Raw genomic sequence first — 13,859 nt, forward strand, 5'->3', positions numbered from 1 at the left:
CTGAGATCATGATGTGAGCCAAAATCCAGAGTCTGCTGCTTAACCGACTGAGCCACCCAGGTGCCTCAAATGGAACTTTCTTAATCTGAAAAAGTCTATCTATAAAAAACCCTTTCTTTAAAAAGATTTTATTTTTTTATTTGACACAGAGATCACAAGGCAGGGGGAAGAGCAGAGGGAGAAGCAGACTCCCTGCCGAGGAGAGAACCTGATGCGGAACTTGATCCCAGGACCCTGGGCCAAAGGCAGATGCTTAACTGACTGAGCCACTCAGGTGCCCCCCAAAAACCTTTCTTAATCTGATGTAAACTATAAAAAACTAGAGTAAATATTATTTTTTGAGTTTGAAATTTTAGAAACATTCCCTTCAAAATTTGGAACAAAATGAGGATGCCAACACTGTGCTGGTGGTACCAGACGAGTAAGACAAGGAAAGGAAATCAAAGTATAATGATTGTAAGGAAAGAAAGAAAACATTCATTGTATGCTGATTATAGGATTGTCTACATAGAAAACCCAAAAGAATTTACAATTTTTTTGAAATAAGGGCTTAGGAAGTTTCCCAGCTATAAGATCAATATGTACAATATTGATTGTATTTCTTTTTTTTTTTAAGATTTTATTTATTCATGAGAGACACAGAGAGAGAGAGAGAGAGAGAGAGGCAGAGATACAGGCAGAGGGAGAAGCAGGCTCCATGCAGGGAGCCCGACGTGGGACTTGATCCCAGGTCCCCAGGATCATGCCCTGGGCCCAAGGCAGGCACCAAACCACTGAGCCACCCAGGCTGCCCTCGATTGTATTTCTATACACACACTAGCAATAAAGAATTAAATCATATAATTCAAAATAAGACACTATTTACAAAAGCTACAAAGTACCTAGGAATCAATCTAACAAAATATGTGAAAGACCCATATAAGGAAAATCTTTTTTTTAAGATTTAATTTTTTTATTTTTTAAAGATTTTTAAAAAAGATTTTATTTATTTATTCATGAGAGACAGAGAGAGAGAGAGAGAGAGAGAGAGAGAGAGACACAGGCAGAGGGAGAAGCAGGCTCCACTCAGGGAGCCTGATATGGGACTTGATCCCGGGACCCTAGGATCAGGCCCTGGGCTGAATGAAGGCAGACACCCAACCGCTGAGCCCCCCAGGCATCCCGGATGTGGAGCCCACTTAAAGAGAATGGGTAAAATGTAAATGTATTGTGGATATTTTACAGGAAAATTTTATCATATGGTTTCACTCCTATGTGGAATATAAGAAATAGTGAAAGTGTCTCTAAGGGAAAGGAAGGGAACTGAGTGGGAAAAATTAGAGAGGGAGACAAACCATGAGGGACTCCTGACTCTGGGAAACAAAGGTTGCGGGAGCGGAGGTGGGCGGGGGGGAGGGGGGGGATGGGGTAACTGGGGGATGGGCACTGAGGGGGGACACTGGATGGGATGAGCACTGGGTGTTATATATTGGCAAATTGATTTTAAATAAAATATTAAATAAAAATTGGCTAAGATGGAAAATTGTGTATACCACAACTTTATCTTATTTATTTTTTTATTTTTTGAAGATCTTATTTATTTATTCATGAGAGACACACAGAGAGAGGAGCAGAGACACGGGCAGAGGGAGAAGCAGACTCCCTGCTGGGAGCCCGACGTGGGACTCCATCCCAGGACCCTGGGATCACGCCCTGAGTGGAAGACAGACACTTAACCAACTGGAGGCACGCTGGTGCCCCTACTTTACCACAATTTTAAATACTCAAGATTTTAGAAATCATCTAATGAATCTGACAAGTTGATTCTAAAATTTATATGGAAGCAAAGTAGCCCAAGAAGAGCCTGTTGAAAAAGAACAAGTAGGAGAACTTTACCAGGTATCAAAGTTTACTATGGGGGATCCCCGGGTGGCTTAGTGGTTTGGTGCCTGCCTTCGGCCCAGGGCGTGATCCTGGGGTCTCAGGATCGAATCCCACATCGGGCTCCCTGCATGGAGCCTGCTTCTCCCTCTGCCTGGGTCTCTGCCTCTCTCTCTCTCTGTGCCTCTCATGAATAAATAAATAAAATCTATAAAATAAAAAGAAATATGTTATCAAAGTTGCATAATTTCATTTGGCACTGCCAGCAGGTTAAAGTCTCAAATTAAGTCCTTAACATAATACTCATTTTTATTTTTTATTTAATTTATTTTATTTTTATTTTTTTAAAGATTTTATTTATTCATTCATGAGAGACAGAGAGAGAGAGAGGCCGAGACACAGGCAGAGGGAGAAACAGGCTCCATGCAAGGAGCCCGATGTGGGACTGGATCCCGGGAATCCTGGATCGAATCCTCACGCCCTGAGGCAAAGGCAGGCGTTCAACCACTGAGCCACTTAGGCGCCCCTATTTTTTATTTTTTTAATACTCATTTTTAGTCAATGAAAAGTTAAAAAGTTCTCAAACCTTCTTTATCCTCTTGAATTTACCCTTCTTTTTTTTTAAAGAAAGATTTATTTATTATTTATTTATTTATTTATTTATTCATTATAGACACAGAGATTGAGAGAGAGGCAGAGACACAGGAGGACGGTGCACCGGGAACCCGATGCGGGACTTGATCCCGGGACTCCAGGACTGCGCCCTGGGCCAAAGGCAGGCGCTAAACCGCTGAGCCACCCAGGGATCCCCAAATTTACCCTTCTAAATGATCCTCAGACTGCAATTCCTAGTTTGCAAATAAAAGAATGCACTATGCATCATACTTCAAGGAAAGATGTTGAACTAACATGCTTCTGGATCTTTTCCTTGCTCCTTTCAACCTCCTTTATAATTTCCGCTACTATGCATACCAACGAGGTGAGACCCACAAGAAACAGCAAATACACTATCTCAGGTAATTTAATTATTGTACCATTTATGGTGTTGGGCTTTCTTACTAATACACGAATAAATTTAATCATTTCAAAGGCATTCTGTTGGTTTAGAAGTTGATCCCCAGGAGAGCAGTATTTCAGCTACTGTTATTTCTCTTATCCCCTGTAGTGTATGCAGCTCAGATACTTTGTGTTACTGTTTTTGTATCAAATCTTTTGCCCAGGATGCAATCACTGTCAGATCACTGTTCTTTTTCTTTTTGTGATTGAAAAGCCTATACTGCAATTTGAAATAAATGTTTGCTTTTCTTAGTAAGTGTAAATGGTTGGGTTTTTTTTAAGTTATGAGTCTTTGGTCTAGAAAAAACAATACAGGATTGTCAAATGGCCTTCTAGGTAAAGTAGCCTTGTCTATAATTAACACTTAGTCGTAGAATGAAAAGTACTTAAGAGTGATTGGGCTAAAGTTTATGACTGATTATATGAACATGTTAATGCCTCTTTTTTTTTTTTAAATTTTTATTTATTTATGATAGTCACACACAGAGAGAGCGAGAGAGGCAGAGACATAGGCAGAGGGAGAAGCAGGCTCCATACACCGGGAGCCTGACGTGGGATTCGATCCCGGGTCTCCAGGATCGCGCCCTGGGCCAAAGGCAGGCGCTAAACCGCTGCGCCACCCAGGGATCCCTTAATGCCTCTTTTTTGAGTTACCTATAAATATACACTTTGCCAAGTATCATTTTGTCAGCCCCTATATATAAATCCAAGTACCTCACCTAAATAATTGAATTTTATTTTTCTTGCTGTCTTTCTTTCTTAGAAGTATAGAATATGCTATACTTAGAGAACAGAAATGCCCCAAGTTCAAATAGATGGTTTATGAACCAGAGTATATATGGAAGACTCTGTGCTGACGTTGCTTTTTGAGTGTCTGCAGCTTCTTTGGTTTAGATTGAAGCACTACCCTGAGCCTGTCCCTTCTTGGCCTTCCATCATTTGTTCTCTGCTTTCCTTTTGATTCATTGGGCATGCCAGAGAAATAGTCTGATTTACTCACATAATGCCAGTTTTTAGAATTGCTTGGTGAGGTGTGGGTAATTTATTTTGTGTGTGTTGTTGTGGCAAATTTGGGCCAGAAATTCAAAATTAGAAGTCCATGTCTCGGTTGAATATTTCTCCCTGAAAGAGAAATGGATTTCAAATTCTTACATGTTTAATTCTTCTTGAAATTCGTGAGTTTTGTATTTTATAATTATTCTACATTTTTTAAACTGTCAGGATAAACTACTCTTAGTTTCTTCTATTTTTTAGATTCTATTTCTTCATGAGACACACACACAGAGAGAGAGAGGCAGAGACACAGGCAGAGGGAGAAACAGGCTCCACGTAGGGAGCCTGATGTGGGACTTGATCCTGGGATTCCAGGATCATTATCAAACTTTCTTCTCTCTATATTTTTATTATGAAAAATGTCAAACATACAGCGTATTAGTTTATTAGGGCTGCTATAACAGATTCCCACAAAACTACAGGCTTTTTTTAAAAAAAATATTTATTTGAGAGAGAGAGAGAGAGAGAGAGAAAGCACACAAGCAGGTGGTGCGGCAGGCAGAGGGAGAAGGAGAAGCAGGCTCCCCTCAGTGGAGTAGGAAGCCTGATGCGGGCTCGATCCCAGGACCCTGGGATCATGACCTGGGCCAAAGGCAGATGCTAACCGACTGAGCCACCCAGGCACGCCCCACAAATCAGCAGGCTTAAAACAACAGAAATCTCTTCTCTCAGTTCTGGAGGCTAGAAGTCCAAAATCAAGGTACAGGCATGTGCCCACTCTCTCTGAATGAAAGCCCCTAGGAAGGAATGTTTCCTGCCTCTTCGGCTTCTGGCGGGTCCTGGGGTTCCTCACTCTAGCTCTACTGTACAGTGGCCTTTTTCCCTGTGTTCAAATTTTCCTCTTCTTATAAGGACACTAGTCATGGGGTTTAGGGCTCACCTGAATCCAGCATGACCGTATCTGGATCACATCTGGAAAGACCCTATTTCCAAATAAGACCACATTTCTGGATGGATCATGAATTTAGGGGGTCAACCTTATATCCAGTACCTATAGGAAGGTCAAAAAACAACCCTACAGTGCCCACCCATAGATCCACCCCCTAGGTTCTGCCATTAGCAGTTTACTATGGTTGCTTCATCACACACCTATGTCTGTAGTCCCACTTCGCTCTATTTTATTTTTGGGGCATTTCAGACTGAGTTGCGGGCATCACTTCAGTTCCTCCGAAATCAGTGCGCATACCCTTAACGGGAGCTCAAAATTTAATTATAGTTTCCAGTGTTTCGACTGTTGATCTCTAATAGTCACCAACCTGAGAAATCAAAAATGACCCAGGAAAAGGAAGTCTTCCAATGGGTTTGATGCGGTGTCTCCCACCTTGACTCTAGCTGTCCCATGGCCTCTTTCCTCTCTTTAAAGCAAACGTCGAGAAAGGACGATCTACAACCACGTCTCCTTCCCCCCATTGACATCGCTCCTGCCAAGGCCTCCAGGTGTTGCCAAGTCCAAGAAACGGTTTTCTGTCCTCATCCTACGTGCTTCTTGGCAGCAAGTGACACTGACATTGCTCATCTTGGTGCCCTTGAAACCGCGCTTCTCCCTGGCTCCTCCCCTCCCCCCGACGCTCCTCCTCCTCCCCGCCCATTTTCAGTGCAGGACCTTCCTCTGGAAGTTAGCCCGGGCCCTCCGGCCGCCTCCTCTGTCTCGGCGGGGCCCACCTCTGGGAAAAAGAAGCCACTCCTGCCATTTTAAGCGAAAGGAGGATTAAAGCCGGGAGACGCGAAGCCTGGAGGGCGGGGACCCGGCGAGCCGAGCCGCCCCGGCCCCGCCCCGGCCCCGCCCCGGCCCCGCCCCGCTCCCGCTGGGAGCCCGCGGTGGGAGCCGGCCGAGCCCCGCCCTGCCGCCTTTCCCGCACGGAGCGTGCCCGCCGGAGGCACGTACAGCCAATCCGTGCGAAGGAGCGGCCCTGAGTGGCGTGAGCCTTGTCCAATCACCGGCGGGCCTGGCGAGCCGGCCTGCGCCCGAGCCAATGGGGGCGCGGGGCGGAGCTCGGGCGGAGGCGATGGTCACCTGATTTGCGGCGGCAGCGGCGGCCGAGGCAGTGGAGGCCGAGGCTGTGATGGCGGCGATGGCTGCGGCTCGGGTGCTGGCGGGGACGCGCCGGGCCCCAGCGCTCAGACAGATGCGGTGGCTGCCGCTGTTGCTGGTGGCGGTGGCGGCGGCGGAGCAGCAGGTGCCGCTGGTGCTGTGGTCGAGTGACCGGTGAGCGTGGCGGGCCGGGCCGGGGCAGGCTGCGCTGCGCGCCGCGGCGGCTGAGGCGCCCTCGCCCGGCTCCGGGGCTGTCCTCAGCGAGCGGCGGCCGAGGGGGGCAGAGGCGGACTGTCCCTTCCTCGGCGGCCCGTGGGGAGCCAGCCGGGTCAGAGCTCGGGGCCCCGCGCGTCACGATGGTCGCAAGCCTGCACCCCCCACTTGACAGCACCTCTTCTGTGCCCTGCCAGGGACTTGTGGGGTCCTGCGGCCAGCACCCACGAGGGCCACATCACCAGCGACATGCAGCTCTCTACCTACTTAGACCCCGCCCTGGAGCTGGGCCCCCGGAATGTGCTGCTGTTCCTGCAGGACAAGGTGCGCCCGCCCCAGCCCTCTCTCCCTGTCATCGGAAGAAGTCAGGCCCCCCTCCCCCCAGGACACCGAGCCCATTCCCCAGGGGAGGCTTCAGTGACCTTGTCCCAACCGTAGGGAAGTGTGGCTCCTCTCTTGGGAAGGCCTGCAGGAGAAGGTTCCGTGGGAACGGTGAGGGCCTTGAAATGGCACTGACTTGATTCGGTTGAAGCCCCGGGTGAGAGGCCAGATGCCTACCCAGTACCAAGCACTTATCCGAGCTACTCTATGTGGGGGGGATTATCATCCCCCTTTACAGATGAGAAGACTCGGGTCCAAGGACGGCAAATGACTTGCCTAGGGTCACTCAGCTAATGGGTGACAGAGCTGTGATCCTAACTTTGATGACGATAGTAGAGATAATTGAAAAATGATCACTTAATTGAGTGCTTCACATGCACGGTGCTAAGCTGATGTCATTATCTTGGATTCACTGCCAAGGGAACTAAGGCTGGTAGAGGTGCAACCATTGACGAATGATCTGTGGCTTATGCGCACCACACTTGGTTGGTTCCAGCCGGAGTCTGTCAGACACCCCCCACTTTGTGCTCAGGCACACAGTTTTCCCTGCCATACAGGTCTCTGCCTCCAAAGCAGGCATATGGACCATGAGAAGATTCTAGGGCAGTGTAGAATTGGTGTTTGGGAGCTTATTGAGCCTCTGCTTATTCCTTCCTCAGGGGTGGCCTGTGTGGCTCATTCTCCTGTGGTCTTGCTCAGTTGCTCTCTGGGCACGTCATGGTGGTCATGCTGGCCTCCACTCCTTCCAGGAGGTGGTAAATAATGTAGTTAGACGGGAACTCAGTTCTGGTTCTACTACTTACCACCCTTTGGATGTGGGAGATAATCTGTGAATGCCTGTTTCCTCCTCTGTACAATGAAGATACCACCTGTATCAGAAGACTGTGAGGAGCGATTCTTATAAGCCTCGTAAAACACCTTTCCGGGGTCCCCTTATGGGATCCATCCATTCATTCATTGGCCAAATATGGACTGCCTGTAGTGTCCCAGGTAGCAAGTGTTGGGGACATAGCAGCGAGCAGAGTAACCCAAGCCCCTCCCGGAGGAAGCTGGCAGCCTCGGGAGGGCAACAGGTACATGCTAAGTTGGTGTATGATATAATGGCAATGCTGCTGTAGTTTTCAGAGAAAGAAGCAGGCCATGGGAACAGAATGATTGGCGATACTGTTTAAGATAAGGGTGATCAGACGGGCTCACTGAGGAGGGCTATCTGAGCAGATACCTAAATGGAGGGAGGCACACAGCCATGTGGGTATGGGTGGAAGAGTGCTCCTGGCAGAGGGAACAGTAGGTGCAAAGGCCCTGGGCAAGGAGTGCGCTTGGTGAGCCCATGAAAGAGCTGGTGTGGCTGGAGTGTAGTAGAGGAGAGCCAGGTAGCCAGGTAGCCAAGGGATGACAACCGGGGAAAGGCTGGTTGCAGTTCTAAATGTGGCAGGAAGCTTTGGGCAATTTTGAGCAAGGAGTCCTGAGAGGACACGGTGGTGGTTCCTGGGCTTTCAGAATGAGAGCCAAACAGGGTTAGGATGCCTGTCTAGATGGCAGAGGAGGCTGGGCAAGTGTGTATACTAAACAGAATCAGGTTAGAGAAACGGATTAAGATCGCTTCTGGGCCTAACTGGGAAAAGCCAGAGGAAGCTGGGAGTCGGGTGGAGGGCAGGAGTTGAAGGACACGTCTAGGTTGCAGAGGAAAAGGGATGGGATCGTGGTTACTGTGGTCCGGAGAGCTCCAAGGACTTCAGTGCTCTTTCCAGCAGATTCTACCATCTTCCTCTCTCCCCTTCCACCAAAACCAGGCAGGGAAGGAACTTCTTGTTCTCTTTGAAAAAGGGTCTTGTCCAGGTTGGACATAGGCAGTGCTAGGCGTTGCAGCTGGCACGCAGGTTCTCCTTTTCTCTGACTTCCGCCCTGGGGATGGGGCGGCGGTGGCAGTGGGGGAGCTGCCGAAAATGTTCCTCGCTGTCCCCCAGCCCCTCCCCCAGCTTCCCTCTTCCCCAGCCAGTTCCTCATCTGAAGGCAGGTGGCTGACTCTGAATCTTGAGGTTACGAGTCAGCTGCCTGCAGATTGCCTTCCAACCCCATGACCACCTTCCATGTTTTCTCACCCTACCAGGAAGGAGAAAAAGAGAACCTCCCATTCCTCCACTCGCTACCCCCAAACGTGCCTTTGTCCACACTTTTGACTAGACTGTGTCTGATTGCAAATGAGATTTGGCTGTCCCTGCCCATGCGCAGGGAAGGTGTCTGCCCCCTGTCCTGGCCCAACCTTCTGAGGCACCTTCTCTGCTTCCCTACTAGCTGAGCATTGAGGACTTCACAGCATATGGCGGCGTGTTTGGAAACAAGCAGGATAGCGCCTTTTCTAACCTGGAGGTAAGAGTCCTCTCCCAGCCAAGGGCCATGGGGGCTCTCCTGCACTCTCTACCTCCATTCAATAAATACTGTGCCATTAGGAACCAGAGGTGCTGGCTTTAGAGGGTAGAAAGGCCTGAGATGTCAGGGACCAGGAGTGTGGGGTGTTTTCTTTCTGACTCTGAATAAGACCCTGGTGTGAGTGTGGGTGTGCCTGTGCCTTGCCCGAGAGGTTTGGGGGCTGGCTCAGGCCTGCTGGTCCCTTGCTAACCTATCCTTCTGTCTCTCCCTGGCCCCCAGAATGCCCTGGACCTGGCACCTTCCTCTCTGGTGCTTCCTGCTGTCGACTGGTATGCGGTCAGCACTCTGACCACTTACCTGCAGGAGAAGCTCGGGGCCAGCCCCCTGCACGTGGACCTGGCCACCCTGCGGGAGCTGAAACTCAATGCCAGCCTCCCGGCCTTGCTGCTTATCCGCCTGCCCTACACGTCCAGGTATGCCCCAGCTTCGGAGCCCAGAGAGTGGTGAGGCTCTGGGCTGTGATGGCACAGGTCAGCCAGAGACAATGGTCCTCCCGTTTAGTCCCTTGAAGCCCGATCAGAAGGTGCTTTGTGTGTCCGGAAGAGGCGGGAAGGGCCTCTGGTCAGCGGGGACTCAGGAGTTAGTGCCCGGCACTGCGTGAGGCCTGTCGGGCCTCCAGAGATGTGGCAGACGTGGGCCCTGCTGGCGGGGGAGCTAGCTCCCTGAGCCGGGACATGTTCCCGGAGCAGCTGGCACAGGGGTGACGAGGGCAGGGCCAGGCAGTCAGCGAAGGTGCAGAGGGAGGAGTGAGCGTGGCCTCCAGAGCCCCCAGCTATACTGTGCTACTTGAACGCGGCCCGTGGGGAAGGACGGTGGCCTGGAGGGGAGGGTGTGCTGGAGGCGTAGACAGGAGCTGTCCCGAGGCGGTGGGGCGCTGTCCGGATTGCGGGGGCTCTCATGCTCTGCCTCTCTTCCACAGCTCAGGTCTCATGGCACCGAGGGAGGTTCTCACGGGCAATGGTGAGTAGCAGGGTCAGGGAGGGCACACGTTTTCCAGCCTTGCTCAGCCCTTGGCTGCAGAGAGCTGCCTCACGGCTCCTCCTCAGTCCCTCTTCATTCCCAGAGCGGCTCCCCTGCTCCCCGGAACAACTGGCAGCTGAGCAGAAAGATGCCGGCCCCCCGGGCCTCGCCCCTCCACAGCTGGGCAGAGGTGTTAGGGCATCTGTGGGCCTTCCGAGTGAGAGCCTGTGGAGCCAGTCTCCACTCCAGCAGCGCAAGTCCTAGAAGTTTGGGTTTGGGAGACCAGCAACGTTTCAAAAAACAGTTCTGAGGGCTCCTTTTCTGCTATAAAAGGCAGTCGTTCCCCACGGAAAGGTCATTGAAAACGTATAGGCGGATTTGGAGTTTTCTTGATCTCTGTGTCTTGTGTAAGTTAGTTGGGGCTTGGCATTAGGGAGCCAACTACTGAGGCCGGCTGCAGGTTTCCCCAGGGAGGCTGGGGTGGACGGGTAGGAGGAGTAGCTGCTCGTGGGGGGCCTTGGTGGAAACGGAAAACACGAGTGAATCTGGATGGGAGCTGGCTCTGGGAAGGTCTCAGCGCCCCACCACAGAGGACGTGCCAGTTGCCAGGGGTGGGAGATGTCTGCTGGTCCCCACCCCAACGACAGGATCCCCCTGAACCCCACTAATGTGGTGCATGGAAGGGCCCGGCCTCATGTCAGCAGTCTTCTGCGTGGGACGGCCAGATGGTTTCTAGCCGGCGTTAGGGTGTTGCTGTGAGGAGCTGCCCACGACCTGGTCCTTTGCTCTCCCTGTTGCTCCTCAGATGAGGTCATCGGGCAGGTGCTGAGCACACTCAAGTCTGAAGATGTCCCGTACACAGCAGCCCTCACAGCGGTCCGCCCTTCCAGGGTAGGCAGCGTAGCCTTCGGCAGGGCTCTGGGAGGTGTGGGCAGCCACCGCAGGGCGAGTGGGCCTGGAGGGTGTGTGGCTCTGAGCAGAGTGCCTTAGGGGGGTCGCCTTCTTCCCTGGGCCTGTGGAGGCCGCGGTGGGGGGACCAGGATGGACCAGAAAGTCCTGCTTCCTCCTTCCAGGCGGCAGCTTTCCTTCTTGTCCAGTGGGTCTTATTTCCTGGCTTGGTCGGACGGTATGTCCAAGTGTTCCTACTTTGGGGAGACCAGGAACATCATAGGGCTTAGGGCTCAGCCAGGCAAAGCTTCCTGGAGAGGGGCCTCTGAGCACGACCAATAGAACTGCAGATGCTAGACTGGGTGCCCAGTGGGGACACTGAGCTCAGGTCATGTGATTCTGGGCCATTCTGAGAGAAGGCTTGTGGGTTGTTTGTGCAGGTGGCCCGTGATGTAGCCATGGTGGCCGGGGGGCTAGGTCGCCAGCTGCTGCAGAAACAGCTAGCGTCGGCTACGGTCTATCCCCCTGTGAGTTACAATGATACTGCCCCCCGGATCCTGTTCTGGGCCCAGAACTTCTCGGTGGCATACAGGGACCATTGGGAGGATCTGACCTTCCTCACCTTTGGGATCCAGGAGCTCAACCTGACTGGATCCTTCTGGAATGACTCCTACGCCAGGTAAGGGCAGGTACCTGTCCCTGCAGGTGGGTGGGTATGGGGGAGGCGTTCACTGTGGGAAGCAGATGGGATAGTGGGGTGGGGCTGCTGGAGGGCTCTTGGGATGGGGCTTGCTCAAGAGTTTTGCCTCTCCATGCCTTCTAGTCCTTTTCTGGAACCTTGGTTGTTAACACTTCCCAGTCACCTGGGAACCTGACACTCCCCTACCCCTACCCCTACCCCTGCCCTTAACAGCCTCAAGGCAACTGCCCAGGGGCATCTCCCAGGCCTGAGGTCCTTTAAAGGCTTCTGTACCCTCCCTGTGTGGAGAGACAGATACTGACGGACAGACTACCTTTATCCCCAAAGCCCAATCTAGGCATCTCAGTAACCTCAAGGGGGAGCTGAAAGGAGGGGCAGTGGGCTCAGGGAAATCAGAAGAAGGTGCTTTCAGCTGGAGGTGCGGAACCTGGGTGCTGGTTTCTGAGCTAGGTGTGATAGGGCATCAGTTTTCCCATTTGTCGTGGGCGGGGGCACTGCTTCCCAGGAGGCTGTAAGGACCTGGGACAGCATAGATGGGCTAGGCCTGAGGAGCTCGCTCTCCCGGCTCACCTCTTACTCTGGCCCTGCAGGCTTTCGCTGACCTATGAGGAACTCTTTGGTACCACAGTGACATTCAGGTGAGTCGGAGGGGCAGTTGACATGTGGGCAGGCTGGCGTGGCTCCAGCCTTCCCAGCTGCCTGACACCCCACATGCCTGCCTCAGGTTCATTCTGGCCAACCGCTTCTACCCAGTGTCTGCCCGGCACTGGTTTACCATGGAGCGCCTCGAAATCCACAGCAATGGCTCTGTCGCCTACTTCAATGCCTCCCAGGTCACGGGGCCCAGCATCTACTCCTTTCACTGCGAGTATGTCAGCAGCCTTAGCAAGAACGGCAATCTCCTCGTGCCCCGCCTGCAGCCATCTCTCTGGGAGGTGACTCTTCGGGACTTCCAGGTAGGGAATGTGGGGCCCAGACTGGAGATAGTGGGGTACTGGTAGAGAGGCGGGAGGGAGCAGAGACCCGATGGCGTCGCAGCATCTCTAGGTCCGGGCTCGGGCTCGGACATGTACTCCAGAGTCCTATCCCACAGTGCTCCCATCCCACGAGATTTGGACTACCCACTAACTTGGGCACGATGGCCCTCACCGGGTGTCCCTCGGTGTGGGGCCACATGGTCCTTTCTCTCCCCTCCCAGATCCAAGCGTTCAACGTGAGCGGCGAGCAGTTCTCCTACGCCAGTGACTGTGCGGGCTTCTTCTCCCCGGGCATCTGGATGGGGCTGCTTACCTCTCTGTTCATGCTGTTCATCTTCACCTATGGCTTGCACATGATCCTCAGTCTCAAGACCATGGACCGCTTTGACGACCACAAGGGCCCCACCATCTCTTTGACCCAGATCGTGTGACCTTATTCCTGTGGGGGGGTTGCAGGCGTGATGGTGTCCAGGTTGTCACTTTCCCACCTCCAGGCATCCTGGACTGAAGGGCTTCCCCTCTTCCTAACCGTAGCATGAACCCCCAGTTTCCCTCAGCCTGTCTTGTTCCCTGTTCAACCCACTGAGGGGCTTCCCACCCCTATTTGTACCAACAAGGTGTACATATTCTTCATAGATAGTAGACAAATCTCCCAGGCCCGGTCATTGTAGGAGAGGTCATGAGTTCTAGGACCCTTCTCCTCCCCCTTATTTATTCTCATCTCCATCTTCACCCCTTGCTGTTTATAGTGCTTTTGTGTAGCAAATGCTCCCTCCCCGGGCTTAAGGGGGTCCCTGCAGCAGCTACAAGCTGGAGGTTCCCTGAGTTTGGGGGGTGTGGAAGTACTATTTAACCGTCCTGCTTGGCTGGTGTCCTTGTCTTTTGGTGATGTTGTGCTAATAATAAGCAGTACATTGGGGTTTATCTCTGTGGCCCGAGAACCAAGGGGCCTCCACAGCAGCTGGTCCGGGGGTGATCACTGGTTTTCTGGCACGTTCCAGCCAGGAGTGCCTGGCAGGAGCCTGGGTTTCTCGGTGGTTTCCTTCCTAATAAAATAAAGACAGGTTGACACGCTCCGGCCTCTTGTCCCTCATTTCTGCGCTGGGCACAGGGGATGCCCTGGGCTGAGGGCTGCCGCGGGAGGCGCCCGGATGTGCCGCACCGGAGCCAGGCCCAAGGGGAGGCCGGAGGGTCTCGGGCAAGCCGGGCCCGGCGGGCGACGCTACGGAGGGCCTGCGGCGCGCGGGCAGGGCGCGGCGGCCGGCGCCCGCGGGGAGGGGCCCGTCGTGACAATAGCCGCCCTGCCGTC

At 52.6% G+C, this 13,859-nt stretch overlaps 1 protein-coding gene and 1 long non-coding RNA gene across 2 annotated transcripts; both read left to right on the top strand.

Moving 5' to 3' along the window:
* The first annotated feature begins 1,432 nt into the window (after positions 1 to 1,432).
* On the top strand, positions 1,433 to 3,172 carry LOC119868254. The gene is made up of 2 exons (XR_005386039.1): positions 1,433 to 1,878; positions 2,534 to 3,172. It is a non-coding gene; the product is annotated as an uncharacterized LOC119868254 (long non-coding RNA).
* Positions 3,173 to 5,980: 2,808 nt separating this feature from the next.
* ATP6AP1 (ATPase H+ transporting accessory protein 1) lies at positions 5,981 to 13,624 on the top strand. The gene is made up of 10 exons (XM_038588719.1): positions 5,981 to 6,175; positions 6,412 to 6,538; positions 8,891 to 8,965; positions 9,245 to 9,438; positions 9,945 to 9,985; positions 10,791 to 10,876; positions 11,314 to 11,552; positions 12,164 to 12,211; positions 12,298 to 12,529; positions 12,772 to 13,624. The coding sequence occupies exons 1-10, from the start codon at positions 6,033 to 6,035 to the stop codon at positions 12,979 to 12,981; spliced, it is 1,395 nt and encodes a 464-aa protein (XP_038444647.1). The 5' UTR covers positions 5,981 to 6,032; the 3' UTR covers positions 12,982 to 13,624.
* The last annotated feature ends 235 nt before the right edge of the window (positions 13,625 to 13,859 follow it).

The sequence above is a fragment of the Canis lupus genome, chromosome X (assembly GCF_011100685.1).
Source record: "Canis lupus familiaris isolate Mischka breed German Shepherd chromosome X, alternate assembly UU_Cfam_GSD_1.0, whole genome shotgun sequence".
Taxonomy (NCBI): Eukaryota; Metazoa; Chordata; class Mammalia; order Carnivora; family Canidae; genus Canis; species Canis lupus.